Source organism: Macaca fascicularis, chromosome 15 (genome assembly GCF_037993035.2).
Source record: "Macaca fascicularis isolate 582-1 chromosome 15, T2T-MFA8v1.1".
NCBI lineage: Eukaryota > Metazoa > Chordata > Mammalia > Primates > Cercopithecidae > Macaca > Macaca fascicularis.
The window spans coordinates 99,209,682-99,234,930 of NC_088389.1; the positions used below are offsets into that span (position 1 = coordinate 99,209,682).

A 25,249-nucleotide genomic window follows, 5' to 3' on the forward strand; every position below is an offset into this window, starting at 1 on the left:
GTTTCCTGACTTTTTAATGATCGCCATTCTAACTGGTGTGAGATGGTATCTCATTGTGGTTTTGATTTGCATTTCTCTGATGGCCAGTGATGATGAGCATTTTTTCATGTGTCTGTTGGCTGTATGAATGTCTTCTTTTGAGAAATGTCTGTTCATATCCTTTGCCCACTTTTTGATGGGGTTGTTTGTTTTTTTCTTGTAAATTTGTTTGAGTTCTTTGTAGGTTCTGGATATTAGCCCTTTGTCAGATGAGTAGATTGCAAAAATTTTCTCCCATTCTGTAGGTTGCCTGTTCACTCTGATGGTAGTTTCTTTTGCTGTGCAGAAGCTCTTTAATTTAATGAGATCCCATTTGTCAATTTTGGCTTTTGCTGCCGTTGCTTTTGGTGTTTTAGACATGAAGTCTTTGCCCATGCCTATGTCCTGAATGGTACTACCTAGGTTTTCCGCTAGGATTTTTATGGTATTAGGTCTAACATTTAAGTCTCTAATCCATCTTGAATTAATTTTCGTATAAGGAGTAAGGAAAGGATCCAGTTTCAGCTTTCTACTTACGGCTAGCCAATTTTCCCAGCACCATTTATTAAATAGGGAATCCTTTCCCCATTTCTTGTTTCTCTCAGGTTTGTCAAAGATCAGATGGCTGTAGATGTGTGGTATTATTTCTGAGGACTCTGTTCTGTTCCATTGGTCTATATCTCTGTTTTGGTACCAGTACCATGCTGTTTTGGTTACTGTAGCCTTGTAGTATAGTTTGAAGTCAGGTAGCGTGATGCCTCCAGCTTTGTTCTTTTGACTTAGGATTGTCTTGGAGATGCGGGCTCTTTTTTGGTTCCATATGAACTTTAAAGCAGTTTTTTCCAATTCTGTGAAGAAACTCATTGGTAGCTTGATGGGGATGGCATTGAATCTATAAATTACCTTGGGCAGTATGGCCATTTTCACGATATTGATTCTTCCTATCCATGAGCATGGTATGTTCTTCCATTTGTTTGTGTCCTCTTTTATTTCACTGAGCAGTGGTTTGTAGTTCTCCTTGAAGAGGTCCTTTACATCCCTTGTAAGTTGGATTCCTAGGTATTTGATTCTCTTTGAAGCAATTGTGAATGGAAGTTCATTCCTGATTTGGCTCTCTGTTTGTCTGTTACTGGTGTATAAGAATGCTTGTGATTTTTGCACATTAATTTTGTATCCTGAGACTTTGCTGAAGTTGCTTATCAGCTTAAGGAGATTTGGGGCTGAGACAATGGGGTTTTCTAAATATACAATCATGTCATCTGCAAACAGGGACAGTTTGACTTCTTCTTTTCCTAACTGAATACGCTTGATTTCTTTCTCTTGCCTAATTGCCCTAGCCAGAACTTCCAACACTATGTTGAATAGGAGTGGTGAGAGAGGGCATCCCTGTCTTGTGCCAGTTTTCAAAGGGAATTTTTCCAGTTTTTGCCCATTCAGTATGATATTGGCTGTGGGTTTGTCATAAATAGCTGTTATTATTTTGAGGTACGTTCCATCAATACCGAATTTATTGAGCGTTTTTAGCATGAAGGGCTGTTGAATTTTGTCAAAAGCCTTTTCTGCATCTATTGAGATAATCATGTGGTTCTTGTCTTTGGTTCTGTTTATATGGTGGATTATGTTTATTGATTTGCGAATGTTGAACCAGCCTTGCATCCCAGGGATGAAGCCCACTTGATCATGGTGGATAAGCTTTTTGATGTGTTGCTGAATCCAGTTTTCCAGTATTTTATTGAGGATTTTTGCATCGATGTTCATCAGGGATATTGGTCTAAAATTCTCTTTTTTTGTTGTGTCTCTGCCAGGCTTTGGTATCAGGATGATGTTGGCCTCATAAAATGAGTTAGGGAGGATTCCCTCTTTTTCTATTGATTGGAATAGTTTCAGAAGGAATGGTACCAACTCCTCCTTGTACCTCTGGTAGAATTCAGCTGTGAATCCATCTGGTCCTGGACTTTTTTTGGTTGGTAGGCTATTAATTATTGCCTCAATTTCAGAGCCTGCTATTGGTCTATTCAGGGATTCAACTTCTTCCTGGTTTAGTCTTGGAAGAGTGTAATTGTCCAGGAAATTATCCATTTCTTCTAGATTTTCCAGTTTATTTGTGTAGAGGTGTTTATAGTATTCTCTGATGGTAGTTTGTATTTCTGTGGGGTCGGTGGTGATATCCCCTTTATCATTTTTAATTGCGTCGATTTGATTCTTCTCTCTTTTCTTCTTTATTAGTCTTGCTAGTGGTCTGTCAATTTTGTTGATCTTTTCAAAAAACCAACTCCTGGATTCATTGATTTTTTGGAGAGTTTTTTGTGTCTCTATCTCCTTCAGTTCTGCTCTGATCTTAGTTATTTCTTGCCTTCTGCTAGCTTTCGAATGTGTTTGCTCTTGCTTCTCTAGTTCTTTTAATTGTGATGTTAGAGTGTCAATTTTAGATCTTTCCTGCTTTCTCTTGTGGGCATTTAGTGCTATAAATTTCCCTCTACACACTGCTTTAAATGTGTCCCAGAGATTCTGGTATGTTGTATCTTTGTTCTCATTGGTTTCAAAGAACATCTTTATTTCTGCCTTCATTTCGTTATGTACCCAGTAGTCATTCAGGAGCAAATGGCTTATTCTTAAACAGGACTTGAGGCCAGAGAAATTTCAAGGATAAATTGCTTTGGGAGAATGCCTGATATCAATGTCTCCTGAGACATCTAAGTTTTCCAAAATAACAAGTCACCAGATATATTATTTTGTTCCCTCCTCTTCCTTCCCCTGGCCCCTGCCAATTTGCTTATTTACAAGAGTTACCTTATCAGTTGTCTTAGGAGAACTCATTTCCTTCAACAGAAGTCACAGTATGATCTTATGGTCATAATTTTACAATATCCCTGCCTCTACTGAGAAGAGATATATAGCGAATGGAGCTGTGCTGAGCCAATGAGGAATTAATCCTAGGCAGCACTAGTAGGTGAGGCCACAGCTCTGACCCCACCCCACTCTGGTGGTCAGGCCAAAGAAGAAGTCGTAAGAAGTGTGAAAGGAAATTCAGTCTTGGAACCCCCAAACAAATTAAGCCAAAGGGAAAATTCAAGCTGGGAACTGGGTCATGCAAACCTGCCTCCCCCTTTTGGTTCCTAAATAAGATGACTACAAGATGAAAGCTAAGTGCCTCCCCCATGCTTTGCCCACAAGGGAATTCTTGGTGAGCTACTAGATCTTTACTCTAGAGTAAATTTTCTATTAAAATTTCACCATGACAATGCAAATTGATAGTTTATAGGTGCAGCCACCCCTGGTCTGCCAGACATAAATGCACATCTGATTGTTCCCCCTGGCCCAGTTTTGTCTGTTATCTTATGTAAAATGCAGATTCCCTGCAATTTTCCTCTGCCTCCTTTGTCCGTGTCATCTTATGTTTAAAAAAAAAAAAAAATGCAGCTTCAATGAACCAGACAAAGGCATGAATGACTATTTTTCCCTACCCACCTCTTACATGAAAATTGTGTACTTCTCAATATCTTGCCCTTTCCGCTTTAAATTTGGAGCCCTCAAAATCATCTTCGGAGAAAGGCATAGACCTGTCTCCCAGGTGTGCGTCATTAACTTTGGCAAATAAACCTCCTAAAATAATTGAGACTTGTCATTTTTCTTGATTGATGGAAGAAAGGACAGAGACAAAAGGATGGCAGTGTACTTGGCAACCCTCAGAGCCTAGCTGAGGCTCCAGCCCCGGGCACTTCACTGGAGGGTTCCCTTGCCAGCAGAGGAACCTGCAGCCTAACCTCATGCCGGGGTAACTTTAATATGGGCAATCCATCTTACTGTAATAGACAAATTGCCTACTTTCACTGCATCCACAGATTTACAAGGGACAAACTTTGGCCCTAGGAATATTTATTGAATATCATTTCATCCTTGTGACTTCCACTTCTTTCTGATTCCCATATCACCAGCCCAAGAGAACTCGAGTATCTTGTTCACAGCGTTGCTCCTCTTTCCCCACATTAACCACAAAGCAATGGAAGTAGAATAAAGAGACAAATGGGTAACTCTAAGTAGGTTCATCACATGCCCTGTGTCCAGAGCCAATATATAAATAGTCTTGATTCTGATTGTGTTGAGGTATAAAAACATGCTGATTTCTATAACAGGTATTAATGATTATTACTTGTGTATTCATTTGCTCACTGCTCCATTCTGGATGTTCTCGGTCTCAGGGCCTGAGGATCATTTTCTCGGATGCGTCACGGCTCATCTTCCGGCTCAGTTCCTCCAGTGGTGTGCGGGCCACCCTCAGACTGTACGCAGAGAGCTACGAGAGGGACCCCAGCGGCCATGACCAGGAGCCACAGGTACAGAAACAGTTGTGCTCCCAGCAGTGTGTCTCGCAGCTCCTGGCAAATTTAGCTCCATGGGGCTTTAATAGGGCTATTTTACCTTCTGGAAAGGTAGGTGATAATTTCAGCTGGAGGACAAGCTCGGTGCAACTCCAAGCAAGTTTAATTCATTCATTATAGTGTTTGAAACAGAAAAATTGCTCTCTCGCATCGATTTGTAATCTGTTTAGACCAGCATGTCCCAAACAACTGTCCTCTCTTGATGTTCAGTGCTTTGTTAATTGGGGTAAAGAAAAGGCACCTTTTATAGACAAGGAAATTTAGCGTTAGAGTCAAACTGGTGAAACTCTCAGAGCCTTGACTATGCTCATGTAAATTCTGAATCTCCAGATATTTGGACCATGACCTTGAGGTGCCAATACAGATGGGATCTGTCTCTGAGATTACTATATTGTCTACTTTGAGAGGAGAGGATATCGGTGGCTTTTTAAGTTAAGGAAGGACATTAACAAGGCTAACCTAGATTGTGCTTGGCAAAATCTTCTCATGTTTTCAACAATAAGGCCAATTAAGAACTCGGAAAAATCATAAATAACACAACCATAAGCCTCTCTACTCCCATATGCATTAACGCTCCAGGCAACATTAATTAATACCAGAAACAACCCACTCTAATGTTGGGTACTTCAAGCTATACAGCTGGCTGCTCCTGCCTTCTTGGTCTTCAATCCAGGTTTCAAAGTAAGGTCCTTGATAAGATGATTTTTTGAGATGAAAACATTTGTTCTACCTGCCATACTTCCTTTGTGGAAAAGTAGAGAAACAGAGAAATACTCACTGCTACTGATTTTAGAGGTGCTCAGAATTTCTAGCTATAATTTGCCCTGATGGAGTAAGATACCTGGGAGGGTCTTCTTTCTTTGTCAGTAGTTTAGTGTTTTGTTTTTGTTTTGTTTTTTGTTTGTTGTTGTGTTTTTTTTTTCATGGTCGGTTTCTTTGGAGAGTCTCAAAGAACTTGGTAATAATGGGTGCTAAGATCCTTACACCTACCCCTGCAGCCAGGAGATCTGCCTGGAGTAAAATCATCCTAGATGGGACAGGAGAGGCTGGAGGGGGCTGAGAGCTGTTCTCAGGGTTAACCAAGAGCATGAGTGGGCAAAGCATGTGGCCAGCATGAAGACCTTGGCTTTTCCTCTCAGGATCATAGCCCTTCCATGCAGGGGATGGGCCAAACTCTGCCAAAATAATTTGTTAGTGAGTACATTTCGCCCAAGATAGTACCAAATCATGCAAGAATTTGAGGCTTACCCTGTCTTTCCGAATAAAACACTATTCTACATCTCATGTTGGGGAGGGAGATTAAAGCAGGGGCCTAAAAGTCCAGAGCTACGTACAGGGTGAGGAATGATATTCCTGGCCTCACCAACTCTGACTCACTCTGACTCCGGGCTATTTTTTCCTCAACATTCTTTTCCCTATTTGCACAGGGTAAGTGGTTGTGATATTTGCTTATTTTTATTTACCTTCCACGCTGGACTGAGACCAGGCCATTAGACAAGTGTCACAACAATCCTATGCACACATGAGTCCCTCCCTGAGGCAGTCCACAAAAGCAGTGCTTTTGATCCTCCAACCCACCCCGCCCCCCCGCCCAGGCTTCCTTTGAAGCTGAAAACCTCCATCGGCTTACTCTTAGAAGGTCGTGTGAGTAAAGGAAACATAAGTCATGCTGGTTTTGGTCCCCATGACTGCACATTTCTCATCCTGTTGGTGGAAAGAATTTGCCACTTTGAAGGGTTGGTGAATCCCTTCACTGACGTTCCTGTTGCAATTGCTGATTTGCCCTCCCTTCTCCTCAGAAACAAGAGTTTTCCTAGACCTGGCTAGATGGGCCCCCAAGGATGTAGCACATGATCTAGCTAAAAGTTTTATATTAAAATAGAACTCCTTGTTAAAATACCATACATCATTCACTCACCAACTTAAGCCCTATTGCATAATAGCTTTGAGTCAGGATATATCATAGAGTAAGACTTTAAAAGAAATCTAACCACCTAAGGGAAAGCAAGATTCTCTCAGCAGGCCAACCTGTCTTAATTACTGCTGAACTCTACCTAAGCCTTTAAGTTGGAGCATTTTGGAGGCTCCTTATAAGGTTGCTTTCCAGGACCACCTGCTTCTGCCTTCCAAAAAGCCTTTGATTAACTGTGAACAGAGATCAAAGTAAGATGTACTCCTGAAGCCGCTAGTGTTATTCCTGATCAGGGCCTGACTGGAAAGACCTGCTTGTGTTGCTTTCTCAGCTACAGAAAGAACCCCTTCCACCTTCTCTAATCTGCAAAGATTCCATTGTGAATCTTGTTCCAATTCAACAGGGAGTTTTTAATGTTTTACCCATGCTAACTCAATAGCCATCTACACTCAAATTATTTTGCAAGAGAACAGAGAGTTCCCTTCAACTGGCTTATTAGCATCTGGCTATTTTACTTTGCCCATGGATAGTTTCTTTTCCAGACATTTTGAACACATGTGAACAGAGCATATTTTAAACATTTACACTGATTGCCTTGCAGACGTACTCATAACAATCCTAGTGATGCAATTAGGAAAACTTGTGATATAATCTATATGCATTTAGACCATACCTTCACATGTAGATTTTCCATTTGCATCCTTTTGTAGAACAGTGATTATGCTATTTGTTTTAAGTTAATGTCAAATAATTTCTTATCTACATCAAAAATATTGTTTTAAAATTCTATCCATGTGTGCCTACAAATTGGTGGTAAGGAGAGAATGGGCCGGGGAGGGCCCTGATGAAATGAGCAGGTGCTTGCCCTGATCCCACTCTGTGTCCTTGGTAAATCAGGAAGGAAAGCTTCCAAAGGCTTGTTGCTGGAAGACTACCTAGTTTTTAAAATACAAGTTTATTTTAATTTTATCAGCAATCACTAGGCCTTCAATGAACCCTCAAACCAGCTGGTAATCATTTGGAAAAAGGAATGAGCCAAAAGCGTTTAAAATCACAGGTAACCAGAAACAGTACAATTGTTTCCATTTTATTTCCCATCCAATTTATTAGCAGGGCTGCTAAATTAGCTTCTCGTTGACCTTCTTCCCTTGTCCCTTTCAGCCTGTGGGTGGAGTAGTTAAGGAACAATAGAAGATCCAAAAGGAAAAGGAAGGAGAAGTTTTGTTAAGGGCTAGGAAAATCACAGACTGATAATCAGCCTGTGGCTAATCAACCCCTGGCTTTAGTACTTTCACTGCAGAATACAGTCACACCCCATGGCACCCCAGTCCTCGGGAGGGGCCTGATTTTCCCCCAGTCATCCTGAAAATTGAGGAATTTAAATATTTGTTTGTTTTTGTTTTATTGAGACAGAGTCTCACTCTGTCGCCCAGGTTGGAGTGCAGTGGCATGATCTCAGCTCACTATAACCTCCACCTCTTGGATTCAAGGGATTCTCCTGCCTCAGCCTCCTGAGTAGCGGGGACTACAGATGCCTGCCACCATCCCCGGCTTATTTTGTATTTTTAGTAGGGACAAGGTTTCCCATGTTGGCCAGGCTGGTCTCAAACTCCTGACCTCAAGTGATCCACCTGCCTCGGCCTCCCAAAGTGCTGGGATTACAGGTGTGAACCACCACACCCGGCTTTAAGTATGTGTTTTTGATAAGCTGTACCTAGAAGGCTTTAACGACTAATACCTAAGCACCAGGTCCCTCATATTTATTCACCTGTCAAACCAAAGGTCATCTGTCATTGTGTTCTACCTGTTCTTAATAAGACTTTGTAATCCAGAAATAAAGTATAGAGCCATTTTGTTTTACATAGGGAGAATATATGATTTGTAATCTAAACCAGAATACAGATGCTCCTAGATTTACAACAGAGTTACACCCCAATAAACCCATCATAAGTTGAAAACGCATTGAATACACCTCGCCTCCGGAACATCAGAGCTGAGCTCAGCCTACCTTGAACAAACTCAGAACATACATTAACCTATGGTTGGGGAAAATCATCTAACACAAACCCCATTTTATAATAAAGTGCTGAATATCTCATGAAATGGATTGAATCCTATACTGAAAGTGAAAAAATCGTCGTATAGGGACTCACAGTACGGTTTCTACTGAATGTGTATTGCTTTCACACCATCATAAGATTGAAAAATCATTAAGTAGAACTAGCAAAAGTTGGGGATCTGTACTTTTGTGAGTGAAAGATAACTGTAATTATGTTTAGATTGTCCCCAATAAACCAAGAGACATGATTACTCTAGCTACCAGCGTGCATCCTCTCTTAGAACTGCATATCTCTGTGGAGATGGCTTTCTAAGAACACTAGCAACGAAACTTGAAAGAGGGAACATACAGAAATGAGAAGAGTCAGCTCAGTGGTTCTCAGCCCAGGCTGCACATCAGAACCACTCGGGCAACTTGGTGAAAGTACCTATGCTTTGGTCCCAGTCCTAGAGATTCTACTTTAATTGTTTTGAGGTGGGACCTGTAGATGTTTAAAAGTTTCCCGGATGATATTAATTAGACAAGTGCATCTCAAACTTTAATTACCGGTCAATCACCTTGGGAATGTGTTAAAATGTGGATTCTGACTCAGGTATGAGGAGGGCCAGAGATTTTGCATTTCTAACAAGCTCCCAGGCTTGTTACAAGCCTTGTTAGAAGCCTCCCTGCTGCTGGTCCAGGAGCCATCCGTTGAATAGCAAAGAGCTAAGTGAACTGTGAAGTGCTAGCAGCAGGACCTTGAATTCTTTAAAACTGTAGAATGAGCGGCACCTGTTTTTAATACCGTTCCACACATTGATCTCTGTCTCCTGGACTTCTATTTATGTTGCTTATTGGATTCCACTTGAATGTCTTATAGACATCACCAACTTGACATGTGCAACACTGAATTCCCACCAGCCTCCTGTGCACGCCTCCAAAACAAACTCCAGCATCCTGCTTATTTCATTCTTCTCCATCTCAGTAAATGGCAGTTCCATTCTTCCAAATGGTTAAGCCAAAAAACCCTAGGATTCAGCCTTGACTTCTTCTTTCCTCTCTTTCATGCCTCAGTCCTTCTCATTCAAGAGTAAATCCTATCAATGTGACCTCCAAAACACACCCAGAATCTGACCCCATCTTACCACCTCCACCATTTCCACCCAGGGCCAAGCACTGTTCTCTCTAGCACAGTACATAGTCTCCTAACTGGTCTCCTTCCCTCCACACTTGCCCATTCTCTACCCACCCTGTTCTCAGCATAGCAATCAGAGTGATTCTCCTGAAACATGTTAGACCACCTCATAGCTCTGCTAAAATCCTCCCCTCCACCTCATTCAGAGAAGAGCCCAAACCCTTACCGTGATCTTGAACGACATACTGGAAATGGCCCCCTTCTCCCTCTGACCTCATTTCCTATCTCTTTTCCCGCTTCTCTCTCCACTCCAACTGCTGTTTGGTGAACATGATGAGAACACTCTGCCTTGTGTTATTTATGATGGCTGTTCCCTCTGCCTGAAATGCTTTTCCTTCCGACATCTGCATGACTTGTCTCCTTACTTCTTGGTAAGGGTGTCCCTGGCCACCTGATATAAAATAGCCCTCACATGCAGGTACTTCTTACCTCCCTACCCTGCTTTGCTTTCTCCATGGCATTTATCCTCATCTTACATATATGTATATATATTTATCTATATATATTTGTTTATTCTATTTTATTGTCTGTTTCCACCCAGTTGAATGGAAGCACCAGGAGGCTGGGACTTTGTCAGATTAGTTCCCTGTAGCCCCAGTGCACCTGGTATGTGGTAAATGCCCAATGTAGTTTTGCCAAATTATTGCAATATTGACCATTAATTACTTTGGAATATCTCAGCCCAATTATATCACACAAGAAGCTGAAATATTCTGTATTCAGGATGAATGTTTGTGCTATCATCGGGTTTCCTCCTATGACTGAGGTTTTGAATAAAATAAATGCCATTTTTAAGGTCCCTGCAATATGCAGGCTCCATTCTAGAAACATCCTTTATCTTATTCATCGTTCCAGTGGCCCCATGGCAGAATTATCCTGCTTTTGCAGGAAAGGAAACTGAGTCAGGGAGCAATTCAGATTCATGGAGTGGGTAGTTTCTGGACTGGAGGTTCAAACTAACTCTTTCTTATAACAAAATCCATGTTGCCCATGTTAACGTTGAAGGCCCAGAAGAGAATTTCTTTTTACTTGTGCTTGAGTCCAAGGCTACATCTGGAGCCTCAGTTCAGTGTTATTGAGAGGCTTTTTCCTCATATCAATCAATTCTATGATTCTCTGACACCAACTGGGTGCAACAATTCAAGTCAGTTCTGATGTTATCTGGATTTAGCCCAGACCCCACAGGTTAAGGGCTCAGTTTCACAAGATTGCTCCTAGTAGGAATGCCAGCTGCAAATAGGGTGCACAGGCTACCCACATTTTTGCCTTGCCAACTACAAATTTAGAGTTTTCTACAACCCCCCTTCAGATTTAATAATTCACTAGAATGACCCACTGACCTCAGGAAAGTGCTTTGCTTAGCATTACTGGTTCATTATAAAGGCTAGAACCCAGGACATCCAAATGGAAGAAATGCATAGGACCAGGTGTGGAGAAGGAGTGTGGAGCTTCCTTCCATGCCCTCTCTGAGTAAGACACCCTCCAGCACCTTGATGTGTTCACCAGCCTGGAAGCTCTTCAAACCCTGTTGAAGGGTTCTTATGGAGGTTTCACTAGGTAATTACGGTTGATTAAATCATTGACCCTTGATGGTTGAATTTGTTCTCCAGCCCTGCTCCCCTCCCTGTAGGTCACGGGGTGGGGCTGAACGTTACAGCCCTGTAGCCACCTGTTTGGTTCCTCTGGCAGCCAGCCCTCCACCTGAAACTATGTTGGGGCTCACCAAGAGTCCCTCATTAGCATAAAGTCTGCTGTGGCTGAAATAATAACAAAGGACACTCCTATCATTCAGGAAGTTCCAAAAGTTTTAGGAGCTCTGTGCCAGAAACTGAGGACAAACACCAAATGTATTTGTTATTCCACACTGTTAAGAGAAATTTAGCCTAAAGCTGCCTCCTTACACAATTTAAGTTCGGCCTAAAGGTTTTTCCATGCATAGTGAACTATGACCTAACTGGATGTGTAAACAGACTGAACAGACTATAACCTACTCTTGTGACAAGTAGCTGAGTCTCAGCCAATCACAGCGGCTGAGTTTCAGCCAATTACAGGCAGCCACTTTTTCAAAATGTGTTCAAATAAGGCGAAAACTGAGCTGTAACCAATCCAGCTGTTTCTGGACCTCACTTCTGCTTTCAGTACTTCACTTTTCTCTTTCTGTTCATAAATGTTATCTGACCTCGTGGCAGCTCCAAGTTGCTCTGAACCTATCTGGTTCTGAAGGCTGCCTGATTCAAGAATCGTTCTTTGCTCAGTTAAACTCTTAAATTTGTTTAAGGTTTTTCCTTTAACAACAGTTATAAAAGTGAACAGTGCCTTAAAAACAACCCGTTTTCTGTACTAATTTTGAATTAGCAATGAATAGGATTTAGAAACATTGTGGAAATAATATTCTAAATAAATATTGGATATCTTTTCTAGTTCATAGGGGATCTAGAATGAGTAGTCAAAAACTTGGAGAATAAATTAGAAATGAATATAATACACATGATGTGAAAGAGAAACAGAATGGAGTTCAGAAGTGACACAAATCCTCATTCACTTAGCCATGTACTTTCACGACAAGATAAAGATTTTTGTATATGTGTGTACATGTATGTGTGTATGAGAGCATGATTTTGGGACCATACCAGGTATATGTGATTTAAAGAGCTAAAAGTTGTGCCTCGGTCCTGGTTTTGGGTCAACTTTGGATTACAGTTTATAGCCCCCCAAACCCTGAAAAAAAATTGTATCTCCTCTCCTTACTTTCCCATATGTAGTTAAAAATGAAAACAAATTCAGCTTTAAAAATAAATAAAAACATTGTTATTTAAGAAGAAAACCTGAGCAAGGATATATTAATAGCCATATGTATGAGGGAAAACATGAGGAAATACCTCATTTTATTTTTCTCCTCAGAATTTGGTCGGTATTGCTGCACTTTGGAGCTATGGGGGAGGGCAAAGTGTTGAAGAGAGAGTTTAGAAGAGAAACACTTGGTGAAGAGTTGGGCTCTAACCTCTAGGACCAAGTTAAGGAGCTGGCTCTTTCCGCTTTAGACGAGAGGCGTGACTTGGAGGTCTTCAGGAATTTAAGGAATAATGTGAGGCTGGGAAAGAGGACCAGCTGTTCTCCATAACTAATGAATATGTAATTTGAGGAAATAAACTCAAGCTGAACTGGAAGAGATTCAGGTTGACTGTTAGAACAATTTCTCAACTGTCAAGCCTCCTGCCCAATTAGGATGGCTGGTTTGTGCTTTTCTAAGTCTCTTTGCCTACATGTATTCAAATAATTTTAAAACAGGGGCAAGAGTAGAAAGTATTGAGCAGGATAATGTCTCAAAGTAAGTGTCAGTCTTAAAATTTTAGTTCTGTAATTATAATTTTTTTTTTTTTTAAAGAAGAAACAAGTTCTGGTCAGGTGGGTTAGATTTCCCTCTAGCGGTGTAGAAAGGAATTAAGGAATTTAATATGGCTGTGTTTTCATAACTGGCTCTTGGAGGGGAATTAAACTTGGAAAGATGCAAAGATGTATAGGTTTTTTTCTATTTCTACTTAGATGAGTACTTTCTGAAAAGGCAAACAAAACACCGGGGCAAACAGTCCTTCTTTTCCTCCCTTAGATATTGAAATCTGGACTCATACTCTGCCATTACTACATATTGTTTTCCCTGGAGCTGAGAACACCCCTGGGAGGGTTGGTCATCTGATGGCATGTGAAAAACTCCCTTGGTTAGGAATCTGGGAGATTCCGCCAGGGCCTAGTGTCTATCGTAGACCAGGATTTTTTAGAGTTTTTATGACTATAAGCCTTTTTCTTGGCCAAACATTATGATCAGATCTCCTTTCAAGGTACTGAGTATGCGAAGCCCTGTGCCACACTACACACAGTCTGGGACTTGTGGGAAACTATGGACTGCCACCATGAACCACTCATGTTAATCCCAAAGACAGAGCCCATCTCATATGTCCCTTCATGGCAATATATACAAAAGAGGCCCTTAATTCCAAATCTTGCAAGAATATCGGCATCGCCAGCTTATCCTGAGAACCAGTGGTCTTAAGAACAGAACACTAAAGAACCAAAAGGCATGCCTTGATCCTGGCTTTGGGTCAAGTTTGGTTTACAGTTGAGAAAGCCTGAACTCTTAAAAAAAAATTATATCTCCTCCCTACTTTCTTATATGTTGTTTAAAATAAAAAACAAAATTAGCTTTAAAAATAAATATAAGGAAACCTAAAAACATTTTGATTTTTTCCTTATGATGCTATTCTAATTTCTAAAATATTAAATATCAGCTTCTTACCAAAACATCTTTTGTTTTGGTGCCGGTTTTACCATGTCTAAAGCACATGCTTAACCAGCTATTGGTTAACCCAGCGATGTTTATATCCACAAATCACCGAGTCTTGCTGGATCTTGTTTACTCAGCCTGAAAAAGGAGCATGAATGAATTTGCAGCAGTCACACAAGTCCAGAGGTCACTGGTCATCACTTCTCTTGCCAGATGAATGGGTTTGACAAGCTGTGTCCAGCACAATCTGCCTTTCCCAGCAGCCTTTTTGTTCCAGCCCAGATGCACAGCACAATCACGTTTCCATGCCTTTCAGGAGAAAGCTACCCAGGTCTCATGAACTGGTGGTGATTCCGGTTTTCTTTGAAGTGGTGTCCTTCCTTGGTGTACAGTAAATCATTTGCTTTGCTTATATAATAAATAAGAGTGTATCTTAACAAATGGGGACTGACAGTGAACCTGGAGGTTGGCTGTGGCCTTCAGAAGGAAGCTCTGGACTAGTGTGTGCAATTAGCCAGCATCTGGAGGCAGCTTTGCCTGGGCTTCCCACCATGGTCATGCTTCATTCACATGCAGAATACAGGATCTGAGCTGTCAAGGGGAGAATGTGGCTGTTTTTGCTCTCCTGTCTACTCTTGGCTGATTTTAAGTTCGATGCCCTAATCCCAGAATGAGAACTCCTGTTCCAGATGCAGGTGAGGGAGTTTCCCATCCCTTGTTTTTGACTCCCAGGAATGCTGGCAGGCCTGACAAACTCCAGGGAGGAGCATCTCAATGCCAGAATGCTTAAGCCTTGGGCAGGAGGGAAAGCCGTTAGAGGTTTGTACAATTTTGGCGTCGTGTTTGTGTTTTTGGTTTTATTTTTGAGCATTTTTGTTGGTACAAATCATCACATGAGGCATACTTTGGCAGGCTGGGCCTGTGTACTATACCGTCATGATATGAGATGGAAGGTAGATGAGGCTGAGAGAGTGGCTTAAAATGTAGACTTCATTATTATTCAGGTATGGGGAGGTCCACAGATGTTGAGATGACTGATAGTTTGTTACTCACAGTTCCCAAGAGGAGGGAGCACAACACGCCACACAGGGCCACACAGGTAAGCGCCAGGGTCATACAGGAGGCAGAATGAGCAAAGGGAAAATGTGGGTGAAGCCTTTTTGGGGATTCTGTGGGAAAGGCAAGGTAAAGCATGGTGAGCAGGTTTAGGATTAGCTTGTTTGAATAATTTCAGCAGGCTCTGGGGCATAGGGACTGTCCCTAATTGCCTGGTACCTAGCCTTGGGGTGGTTAGGGCAGAGAAATAGTGGCCCAAGTTTGAGAGCCCTGTGTGGGCTGAGAAAGGAAGTGTCTGGTTTGCATCTGAAAGGTAAGCTCCAGGGTGTGCTGTTTGCTGTCTCTAAGAATTAGCTAACCCTGGGAAGAACAAAACCTTCCAGAGTCAGCCAGGCCCTAAGATGTCAAAGCATTAGAATGAAAACACCAGCTTAACAGCCAGAGGAAAAGACAAAACCACTGTCACTTTCTCAGGTGGCTAAAATTGTTAGGCAGCAGCCCAAGAAGATTTTGGTTTTTTCGCATACCATCAAGGCTGGATGGCCTCTGATACAAACGTTGGGCTTTGAAATCAACTATTTTTGTTTTGAGTCCTAGTTCTGCCATTTTCCAGTTTTGTGATCTTGGGCAACTTAATTTCTCCATCAGTCAAATTGAGATAGATATACTTCTTATTTTATATTGCTGTAATGATTAAATCAGGTAATTCATATATGTAAAGAGTTTTGCACAATGCCTGTGTAAATCAAAGAAAACAACCAAGATGAGCCTTAATCATTTTAGAGTTTTATTTTGCCAGGGTTAAAGGTCATGGCCTGTGACACAGCCTCAGGAGGTCCTGAGAACATGTGCCCAAGGTGGTTGGCTTATACTTGGTTTCATACATTTTAGGGAGATAGAAGTTACAGGCAAAGACACAAGCCACACATGTAAAGCATACATTGGCTTGGCCCAGAAAAGCAGGACATGTCAAAGAAGGGGAGGCTTTCAGGTCATAGGTGGATTCAAAGATTTTCTGATTGGCAATTGGTTGAAAAAGTTAAGCTTTGTCAGAAGAGGTAAAGTCAGTATAAACAAATGTTTGAGTTAAGATAAAGTTGTGGAAGCTGAGGTTCTTGTTATGTAGATGAAGCCTCTAAGTAGCAGGCTTCAGAGAGACTAGATGGTAAATATCTCTTATTAGACCTCAAAGGGTGTCAGACTCTCCAGAAAAGATCTAGCAAGGGACAGGGATTCTCTACAGAAGGCAGATTTCCCCCACAAAAGATGGCTTTGTAGAACCATTCCAAATTATGTCCAAGAAATATATTCTGGGGTAAAATGCTTTGATTTCCTTCAGTGCCTGTTATCTGTCATCTGATGCTGTATCAGGGTCAGGTTGGAATTTGGTATCTTATTGCTGCAAAGAGTCTGTTCTGTCAGTCCTAGAATCTCTAACTGTCAACACCTAAGCTCCAGAGAGGAGGATATATTGAGGCATATGCTATCCCCTTTTCCTGTCACAGCCTGGACTAGTTTTCGGGATCCTTTTGGCCAATAATGGGGGGCAGGGAGATGTCCAGTCAGTTAGTTTGGGGCTTAGAATTATATTTTTGGTTTATAACTGACATGTGAATAAATGTTCAATAAATGTTTATTGTCATTAATGTTATTGTTTCTGCCTTTTTTTTTTTTTTTTTTTTTTTTTTTTAGATGGAGTCTCACTCTGTCCCAGGCTGGAGTGCAGTGGTGCAGTCTCAGCTCACTGCAACCTCCACCTCCCAGGTTCAAGCAATTTTCCTGCCTCAGCCTCCTGAGTAGCTAGGACTACAGGCATGTGTCACCATGCCTGGCTAATTTTTGTATTTTTAGTAGAGAAGGGGTTTCACCACCATTATTTTTATTAATAATGGTGTTGACTGGTTTTCTTATCACACGAGGATAAAAGATTCCCAGATTACTTAGCAATTTGTTTTATATTGCAATTGACTTGTCCTTTTCCCTCCAAATTATCATCTCAGAGAGCAAACTGGATCCATGAGAAATGTCCCAAGACAACTGACAGCTTCTAAAAACCTAGGTCTTCTCTGAGAGCTCCCAGGGCTCTCATGACATGGCATTTTAGATGTACCATGCTTTGTCAGAAGGTTCAAGGATGAAGTGGAGTTTCTCTACTTGTCTCTGCATTCGTGGAACAAATTCACTACCTTCCTGGCTTGGAGTAAGAGGTAGTAAGTAGGGGTTGTTCAATGATTTCATTTCATCCAAATAATGTGCAATCCATTGGTTGTTCCAAGCTCTTTTACCAGAGAGAAAAGGCTTGAACACTGCAGTGGGTGTGTGATGAAAGGCAGGTTCATTGAAGAAAGGACCCCTGAAGTTTCTTGACTAGCCAGGAAGCATGTGCTCTCTGGCTTCAAGGGGTTAAACAGAAAAATTGGTTCCTTGGAGTAGGAGTCAAGTTTTTTTCTGAATAGTCCCAGAGAGTAAATAGTTTAGGCTTTGCTAGCTGTATTAGTTTGCTAAGGATGATGTAACAAAGTACCACAAACTGGGTGGCTTACAAAACAAGACTTGTTTCTCATTCTGGAGGTTAGAAGTCTGAGGTGAGTGTGTTGACAGAGCTGGTTCCCTCTGAGGGCTGTGAGCGAAGGATCTGTTGATCTGTTCCAGGCCTCTCTTTTTGGCTTATAGATGACTGTCTTTTCCCTGTGTCTCTTCATATCATCTTCCTTCTTGTGTGTCTCTGGGTCCAAATTTCCACTTTTAATAAGAACGCCTGTCATGTTGGATTACAGCCCACCCTAATGATCTCATTTTAACATGAGTACCTCTGTAAAGGCCCCATCTTAAAATAATGTCACATTCTGAGCTATTAGCAATTAGACCTCAACATATGCACTTATGGAAGACAAATTCAACCCGTAACATTAATCGTATGGTCTGTGTTACAACTTCTCAACTGCCACTGTTGCACAAAAGCAGTCACAGGTAATACATAAATGCATTAGTGAAGCTATATTCTAATAAAACTATAGGCACTGTAATTGACTTAAGATAATTTTAACATGTCACAAAATCTTTTTTTTTCCCCAACCGTTAAACATAAAAACCATTTTTATGGCTGCACCAAAACCAGGTGGTGGCCTGGGTTTGGCCTAAGGACTATAATTTGTTGACCCTTGCCTTATAGGTTTCTGAATATGACACATTATTCACAATTTCTGATTACATTCAGTACAGCATGCATCAACATGAGTTTGGCTAAGCCATCCACACTGTAAAATTTAAAATTACATTTGTATTTGTGTATATTTGTATATATAGATGAATTGTAAAGTTTTAGGGGAAAAAATATCAAATCTCTCTGGAAATCTCCAGCATTAGGCTTCTGAGATTGAACTCCATAGCTTTTGATTGCAGCCAAACATGAAAGGGAAACGATTGTATTTGTGAAATCAAATTCCTTTTTCAGGTCTTTTGTTTCTTGTCAAAAGGGTTCTTCGTTTTTCTTTTTAAAGCAATTGCTTACACATGATTTTCAGAAGAGCAGCACTATGTCAGAAGAAAAGGGGAAAACATTAATGGATAAATGGAATGAAGAAAGAAAGTATAAATATGAGCCCTGGTGAATTCTTACAAAGAATGGGAAGCAAACACGTGACATTTCAGTAGTCACCCCAAGCCAGGGAGTGCTGTGACATTGCATACCCGTGTGAATGGGGCTTCTGGGAGCTGGTAACAATGTACTAGTGCATTTCAGTCACATTAACAATGATCCTCAAACCCAGTCTCCAAGGAATCTCACCCCATTTCCCTAGGAAGTAGCAATTGTGTTGTTTTTGTTCTGTTTCTTTGCTTTTAATTATATTCTTGGGAATTACAGTCAGGACAGTCGGTGTGGTGTCTAACAAAAGCTAAGAGACTTTGATGATATACTAAGATTTCCCAGTTTTACATTTTACACTGTCTTTGACCATGTAAGTGTTTCTATATTGTTGAATCAAGCCGCTGGCTCTGACTCATATCAACCCATGTTTTTCAGAATTTACAGTCATTATGAATTTGCTTTCCTTTTAATGGATAAGAGTCGATAAAAAGTTTAAAAGAAAGTACGTTTACCCTGTTATTAACAGTGCTTTATACTTTTGCTACACTAAGGGTCGTTCTTGGACCATCCACATCACCTGGTTGCTGCTTAGAAATGCAGAATCTCTGGCCCCAGCCCAGATCTACTTATTCAGATCCTGCATTTTAACAAGCTCCTCAGGTGGTTCATGTGCACATTGAAGTTTGAGAAGTCCTAACGCTGGGCGTGGTGGCATTAGCCTACAGAGTGCCATCTACTCAGGAGGCTGAGGTGGGGAGGATCCCTTGTGCTTAGGAGTTGAAGACCAGCATGGGCAACTGAAGGAGGCCCTGTCTCTAAAAAAAGAAAACGGATGCTGGCTGCGATGGCTTATACCTCCAATCCCAGCACTTTGGGAGGCTGAGGTGGGTGAATCACCTGAGGTCAAGAGTTCGAGAACAGCCTGGCCAACATGGTAAAACCCCTTCTCTACTAAAAATATACAAATTAGCCAGGCATGGTGGCAGGTGCCTGTAATCCCAGCTACTTAGAAGGCTGAAGCAGGAGAATTGCTTGAACCTGGGAGGCAGCGGAGGTTACGGTGAACCAACATTGCACCACTGCACTCCAACTTGGGTGACAGAGTGAGACTCCGTCTCAAAAAAAAAAAAAAAAAAAAACGGAGAAAAATAAAAGTGTGAGAAGTCCTGTGATGGATGACCTTTGGGATCCTTATTTCCACCTCTGCTTAGCAGGCTTGACATTGTCTCCAGACCAGATAAACCCTCTAAGGCCAAACCAAATAGGATGCATTTATAGGGGTGCCTGGCCTCTATTTCTTCCTCATTTAGGAAAATCATAAAACATGCAGAAAATAACCCAGACAAATGTGCCAAGATCCTTAAAGACTTGTTCCTGCTTCTCAGGTCAATTAACAAAAAAAGAAACAAGAAAATCTGTTTCAATTTGCATCTCCGTAGAAACCCTTCCTCAATATCAACTCAGCAGTGTTAGACTGTTTTCTTCACACAATTATACTAGTTGAGCTGAGAGATTCAAAATAAACGTGGATGAATTAAAGAAAGTTCTAATTTGATTTTGCCAAGGCACAAAGCCTTGCTAAAATTGTGGGTAGACAGTCTAGCACAACTTCAATTACTAGGAAAAGGTCAATTATTTAAAACACTTTAAATATGTTAGGTTAAATGGCAGCAGAGTCTAAAGGCAAAGGCCATAAAAGAGCATGTTCCTTTGTCAAAATTGCATTCATAAAGTGTGCATTAACCATCCATTAATTTCACTAATAGTCTTTCTATTGTGGGGAAGAGTCTCTCCTCGTTTACAGGGCTCATTTCCATGTTTTTAGTGCCTGGTGTTAATGACTGTCCCACTACTGCCTCCTCCATAAGACTCAGGTGGCCCTCGTGGCAGAAGTTCTCTTCTAGTTTGCTTCTGCTACTCACCTCAACTCTGCCACTCTGCTTTGCTCAATGTGGAAGTCTTTGCTAACTTCTTTGGAATCTGATACACCCTTAAGGAATGTGTTTCAAAAGCTGTGATGTCTGTTCCTTCTCTTGTCAACATTGTCTTATGCAACTGCAATCTGATTGTATTTTCTCTGGCTCGATATATAGGGCATGGTGCACACAAAAATGCAGGCAAGCTTTCCTCCACTGGGTGTGTCACTAACCCTCTCGCTGACACAGATGTTGCCTCTGAGTTGAGTGGCTTTCTCACTCCAAGAGCTGGGAACACCTCAACATTCTTAATCTCTTTTTATCTTTTATCAAAAAGATAACATGAACTTTATTTTATGGGCAAATAAACATAAGCTAGAAGGGTTGTTGACTATCTACCAAAGGTCAGCTTATTGGGACTAGTATGCAGGTCCACTTACTTGTAGCCTTCTTTTTTATTAATAGCAAGTCAGGCTTATGGCTTCGATGATGATAGTGGTAATAATAATAGTGTTAATAGTGTTCATCAGGACATATCAGTGCTCGCCCTATATGGGGGCTAGGCAGAATGCTATGTGTTTTTTGTGTGTTATATCTCATTCTCACCACAATCCAATGCTATAGGTAGTCATGCTATCCATCCATGTTTTACAAATAAGAAAACTTTGGCCCTGAGAATTTGAACAATCTACTGTTTCTAAACAGTGTCACTGGTATTTGAACCTACATTTGGGCCTCAGAGTCCAAGACCTTAACTAAGGTCCTTATTATGTGCCTTCAAAAAATATGGGGTGCTCACCCACCTATGAAAAGTAAATTGGAGTAGACCAGCGTTCCCATCTTCAATCTGGCAAGTTAATGCACCTTAATCTGTCCTCTAAGAATGTTGTCAGAGGCGGTCCTCAAGCCCCACAATTCCAGACTAGTAGGAAGTGTGGTCTCTCTTTCAGTCCTCCTATTCCCTTTTATGTCCCCAAATCCTTTCCCAAGGGCTAGTCCTTTCTTATAAGGCTGTACCCTCTGGAAGCTGGAGAATGCCACTGTGCTACTTTGTAACTAGTTACCTCAAGTAGGCTGTGGGGTGGCAGTTGTGGGAAGTACAGAGAGACTGTGAACTCCTCTCCCAGAGAAGCAGCATCACCACCCTGGGGTGAACCTCACCATGGGTAGGTCTGAAAGGAGGTAGTGGGGTGAGCCTCCACCATCCGGCCACTGAAGGACCCTGCCTGGGCCTTGGCAACCCCTCAACATGGGAGGGGAGAGAGCACACACTCTCAGGGCTCCACTCAGCCAGGAGTTCTCCTTGCCAAAGTGGGCCTGGAGTCTCAGCCTCTTTGCTTTGGTGATGTCTTCGCACAGCTGCTTTGCCAGCTCTGGTGTGCTCCTAGGAGGGCTGGGTTGAGTGGAGACAGTTCCTGGATTTTGTGTTTATATAGTTGTGTGTGTGTGTATTGTGTTGTGTTGTGTTGTGTTTTTAAGATGGGATTTCGCTCTTGTTGCCCAGGCTGGAGTGCAGTGGTGCAATCTTGGCTCACTGCAACCTCCGCCTCCCAGATTCAAACGATTCTCCTACCTCAGCTTCCCGAGTAGTTGGGACTATAGGCATGCACCACCACGCCAGGCTAATTTTTTTTTTTTTTTTTTTTGGTAGAGACGGAGTTTATCCATGTTGGTCAGACTGGCCTTGAATTCCCGACTTCAGGTGATCCGCCCCACTCGGCCTCCCAAAGTGCTGGGATTACAGGCATGAGCCACGGTGCCTGGCCTAGTTCTCTGTTGTAGTCATGAGCAGTTCAGTCCATGCTGAGAGTTTGCATCTCAGGGCATAGGCATAATAGGGGACGTGGAGGACTGCAGTACTTTTTCTCCCGAAATGGTTGCTGGGCTCCTTATGCAAATCTGCCAGCCCTCCACAGTAGTCTTCAAGGCCCTCATAATACAAAAATCTCTACTTCAGAAAAAGAGAAAATTTAAATTAGAATGCCCCAGATTCCTGGATATGTAACTATCCAGGTAAAATTTATACTTACTAATGTTAAAATTATTTCACTGCCTCTAGTCCACTATTGCTTGTTCAGTGGTAGCAAATTCAGTCGCCCACCAAAACAGGCAGTAAGTCCTAGATTGGAGCCATTTTAAGACAATAGAGCATGGTGGGCACGCTGGTGATGCTCAGCTGTCTTTAATTATTGCTTTGTTAATATGTGAGCTCAAGGTTGCCAGGTTTTCTGATTTTAAAAGAAGCAAGATATCTGGATTTTCAAATGAAATTTGATTTTTAAATATTGGCAGGAAAATGATTACAAAACAACACAATTTCCATATGAAGGACTTCTAACTTTTAGTAGTGGTGGATTAGGTGATTCAAACTAACCTTCCCTCTGAAAAGAGCTCAAAGAAATACATTAAAGCATCTTATTAAAAGCATGGTTGACCAATGACCTAATAAAACAATAACAAGAACAGGAAAAGGGTTGGCACTCAGGGAAGTGAGCCAAAGCTCTTTCTGTCCTAGGGAGTTTGTCTATCTAGGAGAGGTACTAAAGAAGAGGTGCTTTTGATGACTGGCACAGGGTAAAGGTGACAGGCATCAGGTCCAGGTAGAGGAGGACTGGTCTATTACAGTCTGCCTCTGCTACCCAGGAGACTAACCAAAGAGGCAGCAAAAAGGCAGACCTGTGTGGCATTTTCAAGTGGTTAGTTAAGTACACACCAAAGGCAGAGATCCTGGCATAACAACCCCTGCTCTCGGTTGTAAACTTAAAGAAGACCATTCCAAAGGTGGTATACAGACTGTACTCCAGAGGAGTATAAATCCATGGCTCTGATATTCTGGCTCCCTCGGGAGTCTTATGAAATGAAATTAAGGAAACAAACAATATTCTAGGTCTCCAGTTATTTCTATAAGCAATTTTTCAAACAAAATGGGCACCAAACAGTAAAAGATTATAAAGCACTTGGATACACAAAGCAACATGTACCAGAATCAACAGAAACAACATACCACAGAAAAAGACCTATAGATACTGGAATTTATTCAATACACACTGTAAAATAGTTGTTTTCACTATGTTCCTGGAAATAACGCACTGAACGTAAAAACATCAACAAATAACTGAAAACTATAAAAAGATATCAAGATGTTGAAATTAAAGAGCTGAGAAAGATAACCAAAGTTAAGAACATAAATGGATTTAACAGCAGCTGAAGAATATAAGTGAACTTAAAATATTTCAGAAGAGACTATGCATCTGATTTTTCAGTTCAGTCCTTATGATTTGCAGAACAAATATAAGATTGCTGCCTTTAGACAATGAAAGATCATATTCAGAAAAATACAGAATAGAGGGTAAGAGACACACAGGATACAGTGAGAAGTGCTAACATAATTTAGTTGGAGTCTCCAAAGAGGAGAGAGAGACTTGGATACAGGCAACACTGGAAAAAATGATAGGTGAAGATTTCCCAGAACCAAGAAGGAGGTCAGTCCACTGGTTCTAGAAAGCTAAGCAGGATATATAAAAATAAATTCACATCTAGACACATCAGGCTAAAATTGCAGAAAATCAAAGGCAAAGAAGCAATAGTTTGACAACTAATTTTTCTATATCAACACTAAAAATAAGGAGACTGACAGCTTAGAATTCTTAATCTAGTGAAACTTTCCTTCTAAAATGAAAGCAAAATAAAGACATCTTCAGATAAAAGCTGAGAGAATATCTACACAAAAAGAAATTCTCAAGGATATTCTTCAGGAAGAAGGAAAATTATCCCAGATGAATATTTGGAATAAAATGCAGCAGGGAATAAAAGAAATGTTAAAAATAGGAGTTGGTATAAATGAACATTGTCTGTATAAAACATTAATAATAATGTCTTGTGCTGAAATATGTATATTAATATGATGGAGAATTTAATTATACAACCACAATAACTAAACACCATGAGAATAATTGCAGTTAAAGTAAGGTGTTTGAATATATTGGAAGAAAATAAAGGTATAGATAAATATTAGACTTTGATAGGTCAAGGATTCAGGTTGTGGTTTCTAGGTAACCATTAAAAAAAAATAGAAGAAAATTACATAACTTCTTAAGAGAGGAAAACATAGGAACTTTAAAAAATCAAGAAAGAAAAACAGCTAGGTCAAGTAAAAAGCACATAAGGTGGTGAATTTAAACTTGAATTTATTGGTTATTACTTTCAATATAAGTGAACTAACTGCTGTAGGAAACAGACAATGTCATGGTGGCTCATACCTGTAATCTCAGCACTTTCAGAGGCCAAGGTGGTAGGATTGCTTAAGCCCAGGAGTTTGAGACCAGCCTGGGCAACATAAGGAGACCTTGTCTTTACAAAAAGTAAATATATAAAATTAGCCAAGTGTGATGGTGTGCACTTGTAGTCCTAGCTAATTAGGAGGCTGAGGTGAGAGGATTGCTCAAGCCTGGGAAATTGACGATGCAATGAACCATGATCATACCACCGCACTCCAGCTTGAGTGACAGAGTGAGACCCTTTCTTAAAAAAAAAAAAGATAACTATAGGCTCGTTATAAAAGATGCATCTTATATATAAAAATACAGAAAATTTGAAAGTTAAAAGATGGAAAAAGATATATACAAATAATAACCTAAAAACTAGCTCTATTATTTCAGATAAAATAGACTTTAAGGTCAAAAGCATTGCTAAAGATAAAGAGAGACTCTTCAAACTGATAAGAGTTAAATCTCCTAGGAAGACACAGCAATTTTAAATTTATAAAGGAAAAAGAGGGAGAGAGAGATGAAAATGTAAGAAGAAAATAAATCCACAATTGCCCTTGAGTATTTTAACACCCCTCTCAGTAATTATTAGAATAAGTAGA

General features: G+C 40.8%; 1 protein-coding gene across 2 annotated transcripts in view; it reads left to right on the forward strand.

Moving 5' to 3' along the window:
- The window catches only part of PGM5 (phosphoglucomutase 5), a 183,780-nt gene that overhangs the window by 145,578 nt on the left and 12,953 nt on the right, over positions 1-25,249 (forward strand). For both annotated transcript variants that reach the window (XM_005581869.4, XM_045373149.2), the window contains one exon: positions 4,218-4,352. In XM_005581869.4, coding sequence (XP_005581926.1) covers positions 4,218-4,352 — 135 coding nt within the window. The remainder of the gene's footprint in view (positions 1-4,217; positions 4,353-25,249) is intronic.